Source organism: Osmerus mordax, chromosome 26 (genome assembly GCF_038355195.1).
Source record: "Osmerus mordax isolate fOsmMor3 chromosome 26, fOsmMor3.pri, whole genome shotgun sequence".
NCBI classification, from domain to species: Eukaryota; Metazoa; Chordata; class Actinopteri; order Osmeriformes; family Osmeridae; genus Osmerus; species Osmerus mordax.
The window spans coordinates 168,134-190,740 of record NC_090075.1 but is presented as its reverse complement, the minus strand read 5'-3'; the positions used below and the strand labels follow the sequence as shown (position 1 = coordinate 190,740).

The 22,607-nt window shown below is 47.3% G+C and overlaps 1 protein-coding gene across 1 annotated transcript in view; it reads left to right on the top strand.

Moving 5' to 3' along the window:
* Positions 1-982: 982 nt before the first annotated feature.
* Positions 983-22,607, top strand: part of LOC136936274 (insulin receptor-like) — a 34,750-nt gene continuing 13,125 nt past the window's right edge. Inside the window, 2 exon segments of the mRNA XM_067230047.1 lie at positions 983-2,226; positions 13,759-14,307. Coding sequence (XP_067086148.1) covers positions 2,148-2,226; positions 13,759-14,307 — 628 coding nt within the window. The 5' untranslated portion in view covers positions 983-2,147.

Below are 22,607 nucleotides of genomic sequence, written 5' to 3'. Positions count from 1 at the left end.
GTGACCCTCATGCTGAAAACGTGACTTAATTGTTGCATAGGCTACACAACTTCACTCCCAGAGACGCAAGAATAAATCGAATATATATTTTACTATGAATGACAAAATAGTAACACACAGTGACTTGGACAAGTAACTTTAATCTGATTACTGGTTTGGAAATAGTAACGCGTTAGATTACTCGTTACTGAAAAAATTGGTCAGATTAGAGTTACCGGCATTACTGCTTGTATGTATAGGGTTAGGGTTATAGTTCGGAGCTAGGGTTAGGAGCTAGGAATAGGTTAGGATTATGGTTAGGAACTAGGAATAGGGTTCAGGTTATGTTTTTGGATTAAGGTAAGGATTTGGGGTTAGGGAAAACTGGATTTTGAATAGGATTTAATTGAACAAGAAGAAGTGAGTGTATGTGTGTGTGTGTGTGCAGACACATGGATATGCTTTGTCTGAAAGAGCCCAACCAAACAACAGCAAGTCCTTATCCCAGTGTGATGGGACGTGAGCCTTGATGTTGTGCACACCCTGTTGGTTGGGACAGACCTCCCACCAACCCTGACCTCCACCTCCCACCAACACTGACCTCCACCTCCCACCAACACTGACCTCCACCTCCCCCCAGCCCCGCTGGATAACGCTGACACTGAGACATCCTCTCCAAAGACAGACTGAGGTTCAAGCTGGAGCTATAGATGCTCAATTTTTTTACTATTTAAATAGCACACCTCTTTAGAAAAACGAGACAGTTCATCACAAATGATCAGTCTGTACTGTATAATGTATTGACAAAGAGAATTCGGTTATTTTCGTGATTTATTGGCACTACAGTCCACATAGTTTTATAAGCTTAGATGGCTTTGAAATCCAGTCCGTACTTTCCCACATACCGTTTGTTCCCCAGCTGACTGGTAGAACTTGTTTACTGTTGAACAGACAGAGAGAGATGAGAGCGGGGGGTAACCTCGAGGTACCGTTATAACGAAGATTGAATTTTTTTTTTAATGTCTTACGTGTCATTAAGTTTGTTTACCTTGTAACTGTATTTGTCGCAGACGGAGTATTTTAACTGCTGGTTAAAGAGTAGGCTACTGTTTGTTTCGGTTTGGTTGTTTTGGAAGCTAGGCAGATCTGGAAAAGTAGGCGACGGCGTGGAGTTTTAACACCTAAGACAACGCGTTGGAAGCTGCGGCTCTTTATTTGTTAAGTGTCTAAAAGTAACGCTCGCCTCACCACCGCCAGTTTGTTTATGGGTGTTTTCAGTTGGTCGTGGCGAGTTGAAGGAGTTCATTGGAAGGTCGTTGGAAAAAACTAACAGCACGTTTTTTCTGCATATATCAGAAGGAGTTCCTGGGATGTGTTCGTATTTGTCTTTGCACGTCTTAGAGGGTTATCTTCCAGTGATACGACATAAAATCGGAATATTCGGAGGCACCTGAAACGGAGACCTGTGAACTAAGCTGCAAAGCGAACTATTGTAGCCTACTTACACCAAGCCACTGTTCGATAGAAGTTTGGCCATAGAACTGGATGAGGACACACATTTCGAAATCGCTATTAAAAAGCTGGCTATCTGTTTTAGCCAATTTGTTTTGGTGTTGTGTTGTCTTTACGCAACTGCGACTCATATCTCGCTAGATAATTCTTTGGAATTGTTTCTGTTCACTGGAACCCTCGCGTACAGTGTAATGAGGACGAGCCGAGTCGTATCCCACAGGGTAGCCTATCTACTCACGAGCTCGCTGTGTGGGATTTTTATTTTCTCGGACCAGTGGACTACCAAAAAAGCAAAAAAAATATGACAGTGAACTATAGACGTACCAAACAACAGTAGGAAGATGAAGAGTTGTATCCGCACGTGTGTCACCAGAACACAAGATCACGTTATTTAGTGATCATTTCAAGCTTAGAATTAATCACAAAGTTGGCTGATAGGATATTTTTATAATTAAAATACAACCACGTTGGACCCCCGGTCCCTGTTCAGGGGGGCTCCTTGGGCGAGCTGGCTTTATTAGTTGGCTTGGAAATTTTCATCAACTTTGTTGCATACTTTAGTGTAGGCTATTACAAACAGTTTTGAATTAAACGTAACATCTTCAAGAAGTTCCCCTCTTTGGATAACCTTAAAGAAGATTGTCCCCAAAGTCAAAATGCGGTGGGTGACCTCAGCATTTGTTTTGGTCCCTTTTATCGCCCTTGTTTGCCAATATGGGCCAACAGACGGAGAAAGTAAGTAGGCTACCTTCATTCTTTAATTAGTAATAAAAAATGCTGGTGTTGATTGTCGGAAATTAACTGTTGATATTGCCTAGCTAAGATGTTGAATTATGGAATGGAATTTAGGTACTTTACTGTTGATTTTACCTATGATTAGGCCAAAGTGTTTTTCATGCAATAGTTTTAATTTTTTAAACGTTTGTAGTTGTTGCCTGCCTTCTGTTTAAACTTTTCCCACGATTTAAATTACATTGAAGATAAGGTTGTTATTAAGTGTGCAACTTTAGCCTACTAATATTTACCAGCAAAGTTGCAGGAAAATACCCCCGCCCCCATGTGTTTATATATATATGTATAGCCTGTATAAAGTGTTGAGGCCTGTGTGGATGCGCCAGCCCCAGGGTCAGATTAGCCGTGTTTCTGGGCTCGGGTGGTCTGTAGCAGGGAATCTAAACTACAAGTTGCAGGACTCGCCAGGCACCAGAACGCGCAGGCCTCATGGCTACTCGAACTCACTATGCACTGGAAACGTAAACAACTTCTTTCAGGTCCCGAAATCCCCATAAGTGAGGGATTTGCCTGGTTGTCGCCAGTCTGGACCCGAAGCGCTTCTTTCCACCAGCCTGAGTTGCTTGTTTCTAGTTTGTCAGTTTCTAGTCAGTTAATTAACTCGCGTGATCTGTGCAGTTCCTGTGTTTTGATTTACGTTCTATGAATTTCGGTCAAAGGAGCAATAGACTCAGCAGAGCTGAATACATTTTGACTTTAGTCAAATAGTCGCGAGCACAACCGTGTTGTCAACACGGTTGACAGGGAATTTCTGAAATTATGTTGACAGTCCACACTATTGTTTTTCCAAACATGTCATAAGTTGGCTTCTTTTTGGGATAAACGGGTTTTAATAAGTGGTTTTAATGCACATACAATATCAAAACAAACTCAAACGTGTCTCTGAAATAACGATATTTTAAAAACAATTATCAGGCTATTGTAAACAACAACGAACCGGACCAATCATTCATTTAGGCCAATTGTTCCTTCAAATATATCAGTGTAGTTCTAGCTTAGTCAAACACAATAGCCTCTTACTGAAACTGCAATTGTTGTTCGTCAAATTTCAGAAGCTGACATGTTTGAAACTGACATGTTCATCTGGAGACGATCATATGTTAGTTCGTTCTCTCTTTACTGTTGCCCGTTCTGCTCCGAGGATTCACGTGGCAGACTCGCCACTCTTGCCGTTAACTTTGTATCACTTTAAAACTCTGAACGTGAACAAGAGTTAAAGGCAATTTTCTGGGTATTTTACACAGGGCATGTATGTGAAGGCCCCTCAATACTCACTCTCTCACACTCACACACTCTCTGTCTCTCTTTCTCTCTCTTTCTCTCTGGAATATGTGCAGCATATATTATGAGCTGCTTGCTTCCTGATATATTTCATTCTTAGGGAAGTGACCATATTTGGTTCTTTAACATCTCAGGGGAAAAAAAACACAGACAGACAACTACCAAAACAGTTTAAATATTTGGTACAGTTGAATCCACATCACGTGTGTTGCCTAATATCCACACCATTTTTTGGGAATGGGGCTTGGAAGAACATGCAGATATGTAAGCCGCGGCAAAGCCATAATTGTTCACTGAATAATTATAATGCAATAAAGTTTTTTATTTTTACAATGGTGTGTTGATTGCTTGTTTGTCATGGAGGGACCAGGAAGTAACCTCAGAAGCAACTGCCAAGCTTTCTTTACGCAAAAACAAGTTGTGTAACTGGGAGGCTGGTCCCCTGCCTGGAGTCTCAGGCGTAAGAGCTGCTTTGGGGAGAGAGAGAGATGGAGAGAGGGTGAGGGAGAGAGACGGAGAGAGGGTGAAGGAGAGAGATGGAGAGAGGGTGAGGGAGAGAGACGGAGAGAGGGTGAAGGAGAGGGTGAGGGAGAGAGGGTGAGGGAGAGAGAGAGAGAGGGTGAGAGAGAGATGGGGAGAGGGTGAGGGAGAGATGGGGAGATGAAGGGATAGGAGAGAGACAGACAGATGGGGGGAGAGGGTGAGGGAGAGATGGGGAGATGAAGGGATAGGAGAGAGACAGACAGATGGGGGGAGAGGGGGAGGAGGAGGGGAGGTTGAAGGTCTGTCAGGTTATTTGATTGATTACCTGTCAATGGTTACCTGTCAATGGGGGAACTAATCAATGTAATACACACAACTACTTACTCACCCAAGGTTGGTACATTTGAATTATCCAAACAGTGCATGATCCATTCATTAGAAGGAAGCGTGTGTGGTTAGGGTTGTTAGGGTTGTGTGTGTATTTGACACTGACCTTCTGTAGCTCTTCTTCAAACAGGCTAAATAACTAAAAGGTTGTTGGCAGAGTTTGGAGCAGTTGAAACACGCTCGCTCCTGTCTTGTTTTTTTACATGAGTCGAGGCTTCTCTTCATGGCACTGTTCAGACTCTCTCCCCCTCTTCCCCCCCCCCCCCCCCTCTCTCTCTCTCTCTCTCTCTCTCTTACTGTCCCTCCCCTCTCTCTCTCCCCCCCCCTCTCTCTGCCCGGAGCACACAGTGGCATTCCCACAGTGCCGTGCACAGTTAGGAATGTGTTTGAAGTGGCCCACCCTGTAGGTGCTTCAGCAGTAAAGGGGTGTGGAGGAGGGGTTGATGAGGGGGAGGGGTGTGGAGGAGGGGATAATGTGAAGGAGGGGTGTTGTCTGCAGTGTGGCTGGGCTGGGGGGGTTGTCACTCTCCTCCTGGACATAGATGTGTGCGGCAGCTCTGCTCTGGCATGTCAGGGCCTCTGCTCACACCAGCTCTGCTGCCATCCAGGGGGCCCCCTGGGGGGCCCTGGCCGATGTTTAAGCACATGGGACATGTCTCTCCACCTGGTCTGTCATATATGTTCTATGGATAATGTATCTTTCTCAGTTTCTAACAAAAATCTGGAAATGGGAGAGATCTCCGTGAGGGCGACCTCTTATCGGTCGATGAAAAAAAGCGAGAAGCCGTGCAATCTGAGTGTAGGGTTAAGAGAGCAATAACTAAGGGTTGACATAACCTGTTCTGGTTATTAAAAGTCAAGTTTCTTGACTTTACTGGAAGTTGTAGACCTGGCTTATTTTTTCCCTGAAATACGTATCACTCAGTGGCGATTTCTTCAAGACTGCAAGGGAAGCTCGGCTTCCCCTAAAATGTCCAAAAATTAATGGTAAAATATTAACTATTGTGTTAGCATTTTAAATGTGTTAGAACACATTCATATCGAAGACGAGTTCGTTCAGAATCAGCTACATATAGCAGGTAGACTGACTGATTTCCATCTCATACATTCCCGTAGCGTCACAGTGCATTTCCCTGTTGAAGCTCAGCTTCCATGGACTTCAATGGGGCTGCGTTGAACAGTTTTTTTCAGTGCTTCGAAACTATACGGTCATTGGATAAATGCTGCGATTATGTCCCGCCTCGGACGCTCAGCGTCTCTGGGGGTGAATGGAAGAGTGGGCTGGCCTGGATGCCGGGCTTCTGCGTGGGGCATTGGAGGGTCTGTCGAAAGACTGCATCTCCTTTTGATTGACAGCAATTTTGTACTATAAAAAGTCGCAGAAGGTATTTGAGCTCAGTCCCATCGCCGATTTCGCAAGTGTAGTCAAAAGACAAACTGTTGCAACCTATTTCTTGGTATTAGCTTGGCGAAATTGCTTGCCAATTTTCATCATACATTTCATACAATTATACATCACATTCCTTGTTTCAGTTTAACATAATTCCCACATTTCCTCCTTCGAGTTTAATATTGTTTTGTTAGATTGTTCGTTTATTCATTCATACAGTAGGCTAGGCTAGTGTCGTAGGGGTGAACTAGCCAGTGAACTAGCCAAATAAATTATAAATTTTTATGATGTAGGCCAAAAAGAGCGTGTGAACTTGTTGAAATGTGTCTCACGGCCAATGCGTGAGAGTTGGCAGCCCTGGTTAGAATACTTTACAGGTGCCTAGCTTCGTATGATTTGCCTCTCTCCAGCAGTGTTGCCATCTCTTCAATAAGGAAAGTAGCAGTGCTGCGCGAGGCTATACTGAGACTGACCGTCAGTGTGTGCTTTGGGATGGCGGAGGAGCTCACGGCTGCACCCGCTGCTCGTTGAGAACAGTACTGCAAAACGATCCGTGTTTTCACATCAGAGTCTCTAAAACACCAGCAAGTCTCCAACAACACCGGCAAAAGTTGCTAGATTTGTCGGTAGTCGCTTTTGACAATAAAGGAGGGTTTGGAAAGTCGCCAGATATAGCGATAAAGTCGCTAAGTTGGCAACACTGCTCTCCAGTTCCTTCCAGTACGTGACTCGTCATTGATATACTGACAGTTAATTGGACAGCTACTCTCCGGGAAAGGTTACGGGAAAGGGGAAGGACAAAGGGTGTTAGGTTATGTTTTCTCGTAGATCCTAAAAACCGCGGTTTACATGTAAAAACCAAACCGTGGTTTGCTTATTGAACAAACTTTTTTTTTTCGGTTTGCTTTTTGCACCCCTAGCAGATAGCCAGTTGGGACGTATCACAGTGTGTATATGTAACGGGGGTGTAACATACGTGGTCTTGCTCCGTCAGAAGGCTTCCTGGACCGATGTTCATCCCTGCCATCCCCCGTCACCTCTGACTGCCAAGCGCAACCACTACCAGCTACGCCAAAGAAAAGCTAGCTATTCGTTGACACGGGTGGCCTGTTACATACCTGAGGAGTGAGTTTCACCGATTCACACCGGTTACACAAATGAGGGAGTCTGAAAACAGGGCAAAAGCTAGAATTGGCATGTACATCTGACTAAAGATTGAGCAATAAAACCTCTGAAAACAATACATTCTATACTTTAAAGCCTGTGACTAACTAACAAAAAACAGTAAATGTACATTATGCTGGAAAATGGAAAGTAGGTACTGTAACACACGTGATGATAAATCACATACATATCAGCTCAAGCTTGCAACAGGAGAAAACGTCATGATTTCGTGCAGGCGCTCTGAAGGGGACTGGAGAGCTCCTGCATGTATGAATGGACTCATGACTCGGTCACTGCTGTGGCGTGTGTGTGTGTGTTATTCTCAGGAACACAGAGGCATACAGTGACCCATCACAAGGCTGGTCTCCCTGGTCTCCCTGTAGCCATGGCACCCCAATGGGAGATCTGCTATGGAGAGACGCACGTACACACTCTCTCTCTCTATCTCTATCTCTCTCTCTCTCTCCCTGCGAGGTGAAAGGGTTCGCTCTGATGTGGTTTTCTCACACTGCAGATGTACACCGGCTGCAGACCTGTACTCCCCTCCCACACACACACACACACCATGGCATACACCATACACACAAAAATGGACCATAACAAATACAAGCTGTAACAAACACACACTCTCTTTCTCCGACTTCTGTTAGTCCTGCTAGAGAGCTGTGTTAGTTTTTGTCCATACGGGCTAAAGAGCTGTGTTAGTCTTTGTCCATACGGGCTAAAGAGCTGTGTTAGTCCTTGTCCATATGGGCTAGAGAGCTTACATGCAGGTGTGAACAGGGTTAGCTCTTTTTTCTGCACCTGCAGCCCAGCTCCTGCTCTCCCAGCATGCACCTGCAGCCCAGCTTCTGCTCTCCCAGCATGCACCTGCAGCCCAGCTCCTGCTCTCACAGCATGCACCTGCAGCCCAGCTCCTGCTCTCCCAGCATGCACCTGCAGCCCAGCTCCTGCTCTCCCAGCATGCACCTGCAGCCCAGCTCCTGCTCTCCCAGCATGCACCTGCAGCCCAGCTCCTGCTCTCCCAGCATGCACCTGCAGCCCAGCTCCTGCTCTCCCAGCATGCACCTGCAGCCCAGCTCCTGCTCTCCCAGCATGCACCTGCAGCCCAGCTCCTGCTCTCCCAGCATGCACCTGCAGCCCAGCTCCTGCTCTCCAAGCATGCACCTGCAGCCCAGCTCCTGCTCTCCAAGCATGCTTTGCTGTCCGGATCCGTAGTCTTGCAGCGTTGTTGTTGTTGTCCTAATCAACTGAAGGCTTCTATGGCAATGTTGCGAGCAGCTCTGTTGGTGTTCACTGGATCATTCTCCGGAACGTTCCCTGCTAACATTCTGGAACGTTCCCTAACATTCTGTCATGTAATGTGTTCATTAAGCAGACACTTTTATCTAGAGAGAGGTACAGGACAAGAAATATAAATTGTGTATCCAGTGAAATTCATTATAGAAATGGGTTTAAAATAAGAGACGCAAAAATGTAAACTGGAGAGATGATGGTGTTTACTGTCAGCAGGTCCAGTACACTGACAGGTACACAAGTTCAGCCAGCATCTGTCAGGAAACCAGTATGTGTTCAAGGAACACCATCATCAGTTGAAAACAAGGTTTTAAACCTCCACCTGTAGGCAGCCATCAAACAAAGAGAGTGAGGGGAGAGGGGTTAGGTTAGGTCTGAGTATATCATGGTGTGTACATCATCCCTGCATCTCCAGCAGCCTAGGTGTTCTGGATCTGATCAGTTCTGGGTCTGATCAGTTCTGGGTCTGATCTGTTCTGGGTCTGCAGTGCTGCATCTCTGTTCTGAGGGAGAAATAATTCCTGATCAAAGGGAATCAGTACAGAAAAATATGGACCATATTACTAGGATAAACAAATGAACAAACACACACATACATATATGTGTAAATGTAAGAGGATTCTGGTGAAGTACGACTTGCTCTACAGATTGTGACTTACATAGACATAAATCCTGCCATTTTTCCCTCAATTCCCTTCTCCTGCTGCCGGACGTGCAAGTTCTGTTCAAACCAGGCACTTATCGAATTTAGGTATTTCACAGAAACAACAGTATAATGAATTGTAGCAGTTTTACAGTCCAGGACAGCTTTCCTTTGGGAACCGTCTGTCACGTACGAAGCACAGTGGATAATTGGTTGGGTTAGGGTTGGCTGGAGGCTGTTTAAAGGTGGATATTCCATACATGCCATACTTTGAAAATATTCTGTAGGAAAAACAACTGTGTTCCTAGTTTTGAAAATCCTTATGGATCCAGTTTGAATGAGCAGGGTTCTTATGGAAAAAGCAACTTTGGATCTGTCACCCAGGATGGAGCACTGGAGGTTCAGGCATATGCTTTATTGCAGCTCAGGTTTTGCTAATAACTGCTTGTCTAGCCGTGATATAAACCTACATGTTCGACTGGTACAAATGTCAGGAAGTGGAAAAAAATGCCTGTTAAAAGTGGCAGCTGGCTGGAGAGTAACATCTGTGAAGGGAACAGAGGAGAGGAGTGATGGAGGAGAGGAGTGATGGAGGAGAGGTGTGATGGAGGAGAGGAGTGATGGAGGAGAGGTGTGGGTGTTTGTGTGCTGAGAGGAGCATCAGTGGTTTGTGTTTGTCTGCTAACATACCGGTAGACATTCCTGGCGGACACACCTCCAGTCTCTTTGTTTCTCCCTTTGTGTCCATCTCACCACAAAGACAGGAATCTCTCTGCAGCTCAGTTATGTCAAGACACGGCCACTGTGAGAAGTTCTCTGTGTGTTGCTCTGCACCCAAGGAAGTGCAGTGTTGTTGCTTATGAAGTTCTTTCAGTTAGCAGTTCGTAATAAATAATAGTTAGCTAAATAGCTAATAGTCCTAGCTTCCTGTTTCCCAGTTCCTGTGTGATCTGCACCAGGCTCCGGCTGGGTCAGGAACTTCTCTGGGCTGAGCTTCTTACTGGAGCAGCACCTGCTTTCTAACCCTGGAGTTTTATGAGCTCCATCCCAAAGCTCTTTATTTGTTTTCCAGGAGCCATGTTGCTTGCGTGGCAGCACCTGGAAACAGTTTAAACAGTGAGAGGTGTAAGTTTACTTGAGGGCAGACTGTTCAGGCCTGGCGTTTTCCTTCAGCCTGGAATGTGCACGAGACTACTTCCTGTTACCTTGCTGTGTTGAATAAATCACGGGTGAGACAGTGATGTCATCACAACGTAGAAGGTTGATGGTTAATCAGTGTGTACTTCCTGTAACCTTGTGGACACTGAGGATGTGTAATTGTCTATGACAGCAGAGTCACATGCTGGTGGCGTCCACTCAGGTTGTGTGTTGTCTGTCTTCAGGGTACACAGTACGACTAGGTAGTTGGAGGAGACTACCGTATTTTACGTAAAATAAGCCACATTTTCTATAAGCCGCATCCCACCAGAATGTGAGCTTTGTGTTTGTAAATATAAGTATAAGCTGCACTGGAATATAGGCCGCACTTCATACGGGAACAATGATACTGTAGTGCCAGCTAGCGTTGAGAATTCAACATTCACAATCAGGATGAACACTCAAATTATCTAAACTACAGACCATAGCATTACATATATTAAAACAGAACAAACACAACAATAGAACTCCGAACAATGCTTATCTAACTAAGCTAATGCCCTTAACTTAGTAGCTTTTCAGCTTGCCGCAGGGCCTTCTGGGGACCAAGAGCATTGCCGCTATAATAGCAAGCATTGCACGAGTATAGGCAATGTGTAATACACGTCGGTTGGGGATAGTTTGTCCGGAAAAAAAGCCAAGTGTAATGATGTGAAAACCGTGAAACTCACTCCTCAGGTATGTAGTAGGCCACCCGCGTCAACGAAGAGCTAGCTTTTCTTTGGCGTAGTTGGTAGTGGTCGCGCTTGGCAAGTCAGAGGTCGAGCGTTCGAATCCCACAAGTGGCGAACGATACCTTGTTGTGACGGAGCGTGGCTATGTCTGTTACATACCTGTGACACAAGTCACTCATTTAGTGGAAAAATCCATTGTTATGTCTACAAAATTATTTTAGATATAGTATAAATTTAGCTAGCTTACAAATCCTGAGGATAGCCTACCGAAGTTGAATTAGCCAATGTCGTTAGTGATGCTAGCTAACGTTAGTTTGCTAGCTGTATATAACATTTCACTGGGTCTTGCAGCTGTTTGATTTACTGAAATTATTATGAAATGTTATGTTCTACTAGCCATTTGCCTACTTTAGCAAGTCACTGTTTTTCCAAGCCCTGATAGTGTAACTGAGACAACACAGTAAATAATTCCTCTTTCAAGTAATAAGCCCCTGTTCAAGTGTTGAGCATTAAATTAGCTGCACGGTCTGTAGAGATCTTGGGACGAAGCCACTTTTTTGGTTTAAAACCGGGCTATAAGCCACTTCGAAATATAAGCCGTAAAAGAAAACTGTAAAATCGTGGTACAAGCCGTGGCTTTATTTCCCCAAAATACGGTATATATACACTCCTGTAACCTTAACACACTGTTTAGAAAACGAGTGACGGTGACATGGCCAACACCCCACCCTCTTTACCTGCCTCCCTTTTTCCCCCTCTTACTCGCCCTTACTCTTTCTCTCCCCCATTTCTCTCTCTGTCTTCCCTCTCTCCCTCCCTCTCTTTCTCTCCATCTGTATTCATTCTGGCCTGCCTCAACTTGCAGACTCACTGAGAAGCCACTGCTGTGATTTTATTGGTCACTTCTCTTGGCAGTCCCTCTGCTAGGTCATCCTGTCACATTGATCTTTGATCTCTGCTTCTCTCTCTGCCTGAGATAGTAGAAAACCTTCTGTAGTGGTGCTGGCGGGGTGTTTGTGTATGGTCTGCTATGCTCTCCCCACAAGGTGGTCAGGGTTAGGCTAGTGTCCATGATGGAGCGGCCTGACACACACACACATGCATCCTTTTCTATGCTCCCCTTTCTCTCCGATCATTCCCCCCCCCCCCCCCCCCGCCGGTATTGTGTAGGGATGTGGTATGTAACAGTAGGGATTTGGTATGTAGCAGTAGGGATGTGGTATGTAACAGTAGGGATGTGGTATGTAGCAGTAGGGATGTGGTATGTAACAGTAGGGATTTGGTATGTAGCAGTAGGGATGTGGTATGTAACAGTATGGATTTGGTATGTAGCAGTAGGGATGTGGTATGTAACAGTAGGGATTTGGTATGTAGCAGTAGGGATGTGGTATGTAACAGTAGGGATTTGGTATGTAGCAGTCGGGATGTGATATGTAGCAGTAGGGATGTGATATGTAGCAGTAGGGATGTGATATGTAGCAGTAGGGATGTGATATGTAGCAGTAGGGATGTGATATGTAGCAGTAGGGATGTGTTCTGTTATGTAGCAGAATGCCACAGGGGCCTCCATTCATGCTTCAGATCTGATCACCAACCGTCCTGCAAGCCTTACGTCACCCCCCAACCAGGCTCAAACTACATCCCCTCGCCCCTCCCCTCTGCCCTCCTCGCTCCTCCCCTCTGCCCCCAGCCCCCCTTTATGTCCCTGCTCTGGAGAGACATCATTGTTTTAAAGAGAATGTATTGATTTTGAGCTGGCCAGCTGCATAGCATTCTTTGCTCCTTTTCTCACACACACACATACACACTCACTCCTTCTTTGTGCACACACCCAACCTCCTCTGTGTTCAACAGCACTGCGGCCTAGCGGCTGTTAAGGCCATCAGCAGAACGCTCTGGACGTCTCAGAGAACTTAATCCGTATTTGGAAAACAGTTTGAGAGGAGGATTTAGAAGATGCCACAACATGGGGCTCTAAATGAGGACGAGGAGAGTAAAGGGGAGAGGTGGGTTAGGGTGGGGCACTGGACAAGGGCAAGCTTAATGTGCGAGTGGCAAGGAAAGGTGTGTCCGTTAGGGTTAGTTTCTAAGTTCCTAAGGTTTGAAAAAAGTTAATTTTTTAAAGTTTTGAAAATATTTTTGAAAATAAGTTTTGAAAGGTAAATATTTTAGATTTTTTTTTTTAAATAGGTTTTTATCATTGATGAGTACTTCATGAGGACTCTACTGAACTCTACAGTACTCTTTGTGCTCTGCTTTACTGTACTCGGTTTGAGGCTTCTCTGTTCTCCTCTACCCTCGTCACCTCTCTCCTCTCCTTTCACTGTGTGAAAAAAAAGTTTAGAAAAAAAGTTTAGAAAGGTTGAAAAAATATTTTCAGAAAGTTGAAAGTTTCTAAAGGTTGAAAAAAGTAACAATGAAAATAAATTATCTTAAGGTTTTCAACATCTTTAGAAAAAAAAGTTTTGAAAGGTTGAAAAGGTTTTTAAACAAACAGTTTTTAAAGGTTTTAAAATGACGACGTCCTTTCGAGCCCTGTCTCGCTCTCTCTTCTTCCCCCTCTCTCTTCTTCCAAAATTCAAGATTATTTTATTTGTCCCTTGGGAAATTGTTGTTGGACATAAGACAAATCTTTCTCTCTCTCTCTCTCTCTCTCTCTCTCTCTTGATAGCATCGCATAGCATCTCTCCTCTTCTGATGAATCCCTCCCCTCGTCGCTCAGTCTGCAGTGAGCTCATGAATGAGCTGTGTTGGGGTAGTAGAACACTGTGTTGGGGTAGTAGAACACTGTGCTAGGGTAGTAGAACACTGTGTTGGGGTAGTAGAACACTGTGTTGGGGTAGTAGAACAGAACCACAGCTTGTACTGTACAAGTCTCCAGCCAAACACAGAGGTCTTCTAACTGAAAACTGTGGACTCCTTGTACTGGTAAGGTATCTGACTTCTCCTCTTCCCTGCAGTCTGCCCCAGTAAGGACATCCGCAACAACGTGACCAACCTGCAGACGCTGGAGAACTGCACTGTAATTGAGGGCCACCTGAAGATCCTACTCATGTTCAAGACCAAGCCTGAAGACTTCCGGGGTGTGAGCTTCCCCCGGCTGAGGGTCGTCACCGACTACCTGCTGCTGTTCCGTGTGTATGGCCTGGAGACACTGCAGGACCTGTTCCCAAACCTCACCGTCATCCGGGGACACAACCTGTTCTTCAACTACGCCTTGGTGATGTTTGAGATGCTGCAGCTGCGGGAGGTGGGGCTGTCCAGCCTCATGAACATCACCCGGGGGGCGGTGCGCGTGGAGAAGAACCCCGACCTCTGCTACCTCTCCACCCTCGACTGGTCCAAGATCCTGGACTCAGTGGAGGACAACTACATCATGGCCAACAAGAATGAGCGTGAGTGTGGAGATGTGTGTCCAGGCACCGTGGAGGGGAAGAGCACCTGTCTGCAAACCACCATCAACGGGCAGTTTGTCTACTGCTGCTGGAACCAGCACCACTGCCAGAAATGTAAGAGCACACACACCTGGTCAGCTAAATACACACACACACACACACCAGGGGCCCGTTCTCCATACGTCGTTAACTCAATTAGCTGGATTTGATTGTTGACGATTTGTCATGATCTTGGATTGTTCGGTTCTTCGAAGCTCATCCTGGACTTGCTGTCACAGCAACAGGTCCGTAAGCTTAAACCTGCTCGGGAGCAGGTTTATTTTATGTAAACACGATTAGATTGAGGCTTTACAAGCAGAGGTGATACAGGAAGTCTGTCACAGCCATGTCTTGTGCGTTTTTACTACAGGAACCTGTTGCAGAAGGTGCAAGAATAATTAGCAGAATTTAACATGAAACCGAATTAATTGCTCATTGCGTGATAGATAGGCTCCTGAAGCACAGCGCGATATGCTAGCCTATACTTTTTGAGAGGATAGCCTATCGATTTTTTGTGAGGGTGTCATTTACATCATAAATTTGTTGAAACCACATCATATGACATTAAAGATGAGAGATGAAAATATGAAAGTATGAAAATAAAAAAAACATAGGCCTAGCTTACTGTAACAAGCGATAAAACGCATGGTCACTACACTACATTTAATTTGGTCTGCTACTTTTTGCCAGCCCTCTTTCTTGGATTTTGCAAGCTTCGAGCAAGCTGTTGCGTCTGTTGCAGAAAAAACAGGGCGCTCATTTTGGCCACGGTGAGCAGCCATAAACTTATGTGATCAGCCAATAGCGGCGTTGCTGATCAAGGTTTCTACTATCGATACATACCCCCTTTTAGACCAACGCATAACTCAATCCAGCTATACTAATTATAAACAACATGGGTGTTCGAAGAACCGAATTAGCCAGATCATGATTAGCAAGATGAAGTCGTCTTGGATGTGTCATTTGATCTCGGATGTAATAAGCGACGTACGGCGAACGGGCCCCTGGTCAGCTAATTACACACACCTAGGGCCAAATGGTGACACAGACAGAAAGCTTGATGTGGGCCTAGTTCCTGTTCTGCAAGCAGCCATTCTCCTCATCCTCACATTGTTGATGTGTGAGATAACAGGATTCTGTTCTTCCTCTGAGATAAAGAGAACCCGCCAGGAGAACGTCCTAGTTCTAGAACAATCACACCGAAGATTGTTGTTTAACCGTCAAGAGAACGAGGGAATGAGAGAAGAAAAAGAAACTGAGAGAACAAACCAGATCCTGTTTAGATAAGAGGCCTCTCTCTTTACCTCCCCCCATCTCTCTCTCTCTCTCTCTCTCTCTCTCTCTCTCTCTCTCTCTCTCTCTCTCTCTCTCTCTCTCTCTCTCTCTCTCTCTCTCTCTCTCTCTCTCTCTCTCTCTCTCTCTCTCTCTTCCCCTCCCCCTCTCTCTCTTTCTGTCTCTCTCTGTCTTTACCTCTCCCCTATCTCTCTCTCTCTGTCTTTAACTCTCCCCTCCCTCTCTCTCTCTCCCTCTCGCTCTTCCCCTCCTTCTCTCTCCCTCTCTCTCTCCCTTTAGCTCTTCCCCTCCTCTCTCTCCCTCTCTCTCTCCCTTTAGCTCTTCCCCTCCCTCTCTCTCCTTCTCTCTCTCTCTTTCTCTCTCTTTACCTCTCTCCTTCCTCTCGCTCTTCCCCTTCCTCTCTCTCTCTCCCACTTCCCCTCCCTCTTCCCCTCCCTCTCTCGTGGACACTGTGTTCTGTTATTGTGAATGTTGTGCTCCTCAGACAGACTGCAGCACCCACTCTTGCGCCACAGACAACTTACCGGGTCAAAGTTCATCTGCGGAGGGCTCTCCTCTTTTGGTTCCAACTGTTTGTTAGAAGCGGCAGCCCCCAGGGGACACCCATACACACTCACATACACACACATACACACACATACACACCCATACTCACACACATACTCACACACATACACACACATACACACCCATACTCACACACATACACACTCACATACACACACATACACACACATACACACCCATACTCACACACATACACACTCACATACACACACATACACACCCATACTCACACACATACACACTCACATACACACACATACACACCCATACTCACACACATACACACTCACATACACACACATACACACACATACACACCCATACTCACACACATACTCACACACATACACACACATACACACCCATACTCACACACATACACACTCACATACACACACATACACACACATACACACACATACACACCCATACTCACACACATACACACTCACATACACACACATACACACACATACACACCCATACTCACACACATACACACTCACATACACACACATACACACAGCAGTATTAGCATGCACAGTTTTGTTAATTCCTACCTTGACTGGCCTCTCTTCCTTCAAGAGGTCCAGGGGTGTTGGTTACATGTACTCTCTGCTAACTTAACATACACAACACTTGACTGTGTTTGAATACCATTAATGTCTAATGAAGGAGGGGAAGACATAGACAGAGAGAGGAGAGAGAGAGACTGAGGACCATCTGTGTAATTCATGGCTGTTACATGCTTGTGTGTGTTTAATGTGTGTGTGTGCATGTCTACAAGTACCCCATCCTCTCACATGTCATGTTATGCAAAGTGTGTGTGTGTGCGCATCTCCCATGTGCTACATCAGGGGTGGAGTACTGGTGAAGGCTTAAAAGCAACTGTAAGATAGTCTAACCCTAACCCCAACTCTAAGATGTATACTGCTACGCTACACAAGGATAGCTATTCATAGCTAGGCTAACCAGTCTTTTTGGAGCTACAGTGCTACGCTAGACTAGGCTAACCATTATTTTAAGAGCTGCAGTGCTAGGCAATGCTATGCTATGCTAGGCCATGTTTTGCTCTGCTCCATTCATAAGCAGCAGGGAGTCCCAGGGGAGCTGGAAGAGGCTGGGTGCTGCTCGTTATGAATGGGCGCTCCACTCAGAACTCTGTAAGCCTGTGCATTTGCATATCTAGGCACACCGCACAAGCATGTGCACACACACAAACACACAGACGCCCAGACACAGGCAGTCTCCACGCATGCCACTTGAAGTGATTGAATCTGCTGTCTGGGCGGGGCTGTCTGGGCGGGGCTTATGAGGATATGAGACTGGAGGATCTTGATGATAGACTGGAGGGTCTTGATGCATTTCTCCTCCTTTCCATCCTCTTCACCCTTTTTTTCTCTTCATATCCTCTTCTCCTCTCTCTCTTATCCCTGCCCTTTCCATCTTCCTCTCTTCCTCCTCTGCCCTGTGTGAAGGGTTGCTGCAGGGCACTGGGTACCAGACCAGCCAACAGCTCCATCAGGCTTCTGGGATGGACTGGCTGTGCAAACACTCATACACACATACACAAACACATACAACAGAGTGTGGGGAGTGGTGGAGCAGATAGCTAACAGGTTTGTGTCATCGTGACTCAGGTATGTGTTCACTCCTTAGCCACTAGTATTGAGGAAGCCTTGCCCTGTGGACCTCCACTTAAACTCTCTCTCTTTCTCTCTGTCTCTGTCTCTCTCTGCTGGGTGAAGGAGGGCAGCAGGATGGGATGATGCTGGGAGGAGGAGGGCAGCAGGGTGGGATGATGCTGGAAGGAGGAGGGCAGCAGGATGGGATGATGCTGGGAGGAGTAGGGCAGTAGGGTGGGATGATGCTGGGTGGAGGAGGGCAGCAGGATGGGATGATGCTGGGAGGAGGAGGGCAGCAGGATGGGATGATGCTGGGAGGAGTAGGGCAGTAGGGTGGGATGATTCTGGGTGGAGGAGGGCAGCAGGATGGGATGATGCTGGGAGGAGGAGGGCAGCAGGATGGGATGATGCTGGGAGGAGTAGGGCAGTAGGGTGGGATGATGCTGGGAGGAGGAGGGCAGCAGGATGGGATGATGCTGGGAGGAGGAGGGCAGCAGGGTGGGATGATGCTGGGAGGAGGAGGGCAGCAGGATGGGGTGATGCTGGGTGGAGGAGGGCAGCAGGGTGGGATGATGCTGGGAGGAGGAGGGCAGCAGGATGGGATGATGCTGGGAGGAGGAGGGCAGCAGGGTGGGATGATGCTGGGTGGAGGAGGGCAGCAGGATGGGGTGATGCTGGGTGGAGGAGGGCAGCAGGATGGGATGATGCTGGGAGGAGGAGGGCAGCAGGGTGGGATGATGCTGGGAGGAGGAGGGCAGCAGGGTGGGATGCTGGGAACAAATCTCTACGGTGGACACGTGTGTGTGTGTGTGTGTGTCACTATGTAAGACACAGAATCATCTTCTGTTTAGGCACACAGCACAGAACACAGTCTTGTGTTTTTCAAGCTTGCATTGGAGTTGACTGACAGTAAACATGTAGTATAACATTTCAATCAGGAGAAACCAGGTATGAGTAGAGTGATGTTATTACGGACTGGTAATTGTAATACAAAGTTTGGAGCTTAGACCCCATGGGGAATAATAGATCAGAGGGCGCCTGCCCGACATCCGAGAAGAATCCCCCACGGAGTCCAGACACTGGTGGGGGCAGCCGACGACCAACGAGTCGAAGACAGAGACAGGAACCGGGCGGCGACGGGGAGGTGGAGGGTCGCACACTTGATAGCCTGGAGAAACTTCACGGGGAGATAAGCTTATTTAAAAGGCACGATCATGTGATTCTTCGACAGCGTTAATTGATAGACGAGAGCGATGATCGAACCGAACCATATGACAGCCCAACATAGGAAAGAGGGAAAGGAGAGCGTTCTTAGTGGGGGGAGTTAGTAGTGAAACCTTGTCGAAGATGCCCGAGTGCGGGGAGCGGTCTTGCCTGACTGAACTTGCGCTATGCTTCATTTGGTACATCTTATGTTTGTGCTTAAGTGAATACCAGGAATATAATTGGTGACTTTGAGAAAAGGGTATGCCTTTTATCGGGCCCTGACATTGAACAAAATACTTTTCCTCTGAACCAGAAATCATATCTTCAGGAGGACAAGGCTGAGGACACTAGGCTGGTACTAGGCTGGTACTAGGCTGGTACTAGGGTGTGTGTGTGTTTATGGTGTGTGTGTTACACCAGGGGCAGTAGCAGTCAGAAGGAAGAGTGTCTCAGGTCTCCTGTATTCAATAACTCAGCCACACTTTTATTCTGGATGGTTAAACTAGCTGGTCAAACTAGCTGCGCACACACACACACACACACCCACACACCCTCTCTCTCACATACACACAAACACGCACTGTTGATGTTTTAATTTCCATTGTGTGTGTATAACATTGTGTTGGATTGTGTGGATAACTTTGCACCTTGAAGTGTTGAGTCAGAGCAGTTTGAAGGAGTCCTTCAGAGGAAGTGAGCCTCACGGCAGGGTCTGCCTGGGCTTATCTCTTATCTCCCTGCTGAGCTTGACAGCCTCCCCTCCCCGGGCTGCCCCTCCCCTTCCCGGGCTGCCCCTCCCCTTCCCGGGCTGCCCCTCTCTCTCTCTCTCTCTCTCTCTCTCTCTCTCTCTCTCTCTCTCTCTCTGCCCTGCTGTGTGTGTGTTTGTTATTATTCCTGTAGTACTGTGGCCTGTCAACACGACCAATCACAGGGAGGCTTTATGTGTAAAAGCAGGAAGAAGGAACATGTGCCAGATTCCTATTGGCTGAGCTCCCCACCCCGCCCCCCTGGGGAGTGTAAACAGATGGAGACGCACCTTTGATCAGGAACACGGTTAAACACTACGCTAGAGGTCAGCTTCCTCCTGCTGTCACTGGGAGATAAACCCCCTCCCCCCCTCAACTCCCTCTCCCCTACCTATTCCTCCCCTACTCATCTATCCCTCCCTTCCCATCTCCCCTAACCATCCCTCTCTCGCCCCCTCCCTCCCTCCCCCCTGCCCCCCTCTCCCCTAACCATCCCTCTCTCCCCCCTCTACCCATCTTTTCCCCTGCTCTCCCATCTCCTCCCCCCATCCATCCAGTCTCCACGAAAACAAAACAAGACATTGTATGAATGAAAGTGGGAGGGTCCAGAGTGACCTGGAACGACAGCAAATGGGATAGATACTGCTGGTGCTGGCTGGAGGTGTGAGTGTGTGTGTTTGCGCAAGGGAAAGGGGAGGCAGCGGTTGAAAGTCAGGCTTTGTTTTGTTTTTGTCTGAGAGCTAACTAGCCTACGATAGCGAGCTGGTCCTTGAGAAATGTTAGCAGTGTGCTAACACAGACCAAGTTAAACATGAGAGAGACAGAGCAAGTAAAAGAGACAGAAAAGCAGGGCTGGAAAATGATAGAGTAAAAGAGGGGAAGAGAGAAAGAGATGGAAAGAAAGAGAGCTGAAGAAAAAAAAGTAGTTGACAGTGATACAAAAAAGATACAGACATTAGACAAATCTTGACGCACAGACAGCTAGCTGGCTAGCATCTCTGTGCTATGTGTCTGGACCGGCCCTGCAGGGTTAAACCTGTATTCCGTCCTCGCCACAGAACACATTGGTTGAGGCTGAGGTTGGATCAGGGCTAGCATAAGGGCAGCAGCCAAGCTACGGTACAGACTCAGGCTAGGCGAATCTGGACCGAGGCAGCGTGATGTAAGCATGTACACACACCACACACACACACACCACACACTCCTGGGAGAGGGAGAGGTGGAGGGGGAGGTGCAGTTTTACCGTATAGATGGGAGCGAAGAGCGAGCGTCTGCTGATTGATGTCATTGGCATTTCACCAGCTGACTAGAGGCAAAAACGCCCTCAGTGACCCCCTTTCTCCCTCCCGCCCCCTCTCTCCCTCTCCTCTCTCTGTCTCTCCCTCCCCTCTCTCTGTCTCTCTTTCCCTCCCCTGCTCTCTCCATTTCCTTTCTTCGTTTCACCCTCTCCCTCTCTCCCCCTTCTCTCCCTCTTTCCTGTCTGCCAAACCCACCACCATTATGTCCGATGGACATGGTTTAGGACCCTGAGGAGTCAAACACCACTCTCCCTAAAGGCTGATCCAAGTTCAGCTAAGAGGTCTGCTTTCCCTTGTTTATCTGGAGGCTTGTCTGCTTCCAGGCCAACACTGTTCTAGAACTAGTAGTTCTAGAGCTCACAGTGTTGTAGAATTAACACTGTTGTAGAACTTAGTCTTCTGCCATCCTCCCTCCACTATGTTTCTGGTTGTCTGCTACACACACCACTCCCTACCCCAGGAACACCTGTTTTCAGTGTGTGTGTGTGTGGGGGGCGGGGGAATGAGAGACATACTCTGGAGGCCCCCTCCCTCGTCACAGATGCCGTTGGCGGCCATATTGGTCCTGCTGTTTCTCTCCAGCCCCACCCCCTGCCACCCAGGAGTTGAGCTGGAGGAGAATCCAGGAAGTAGAAAGCCTGGCTGGGTAGCTGGAGGAGTTCTGAGGTGGTTTGGGTTGGACAAGGGTAGCTGGGGGAGTTCTGAGGTGGTTTGGGTTGGACCAGGGTAGCTGGAGGAGTGCTGAGGTGGTTTGGGTTGGACCAGGGTAGCTGGAGGAGTTCTGAGGTGGTTTGGGTTGGACAAGGGTAGCTGGAGGAGTGCTGAGGTGGTTTGGGTTGGACAAGGGTAGCTGGGGGAGTTCTGAGGTGGTTTGGGTTGGACCAGGGTAGCTGGAGGAGTGCTGAGGTGGTTTGGGTTGGACCAGGGTAGCTGGAGGAGTGCTGAGGTGGTTTGGGTTGGACCAGGGTAGCTGGAGGAGGTCTGAGGTGGTTTGGGTTAGACAAGGGTAGCTGGAGGAGTTCTGAGGTGGTTTGGGTTGGACCAGGGTAGCTGGAGGAGTTCTGAGGTGGTTTGGGACCAGGGTAGCTGGAGGAATTCTGAGGTGGTTTGGGTTTGACCAGGGTAGCTGGGGGAGTTCTGAGGTGGTTTGGGACCAGGGTAGCTAGGGGAGTTCTGGGGTGGTTTGGGACCAGGGTAGCTAGGGGAGTTCTGGGGTGGTTTGGGACCAGGGTAGCTAGGGGAGTTCTGGGGTGGTTTGGGACCAGTTCTCTTCCAGGCTCTGAACATCACAGAGCTTTCAGCTGCTGAAATGTCCTCCTCCTCCTCCCTGTCTTCTATATCCTGCTCTTCCTCCTCCTCTACCTCCTTCTCTAGCTCCTCCTCCTCTTCCATCTCTTGCTCCACCTTTTCTTTCTTCTCAGTTTTCCACAAGCTGTACTCCACAAGCTGTGCTCCACAAGCTGTGCTCCACAAGCTGTGCTCCACAAGCTATCTCTCTCTCCTCCACCAACATGGGGAGTAGCAGTCATCCAGTTAGCAGCAGCTCTGTTTGGTATTTGTTCGTCTCCCATGAGGCAGGAGAGACCAGAGAACCGCAGAACCTGATCGATCTGAAGGCTTCTGTCTGGTTTCCTTTTTAT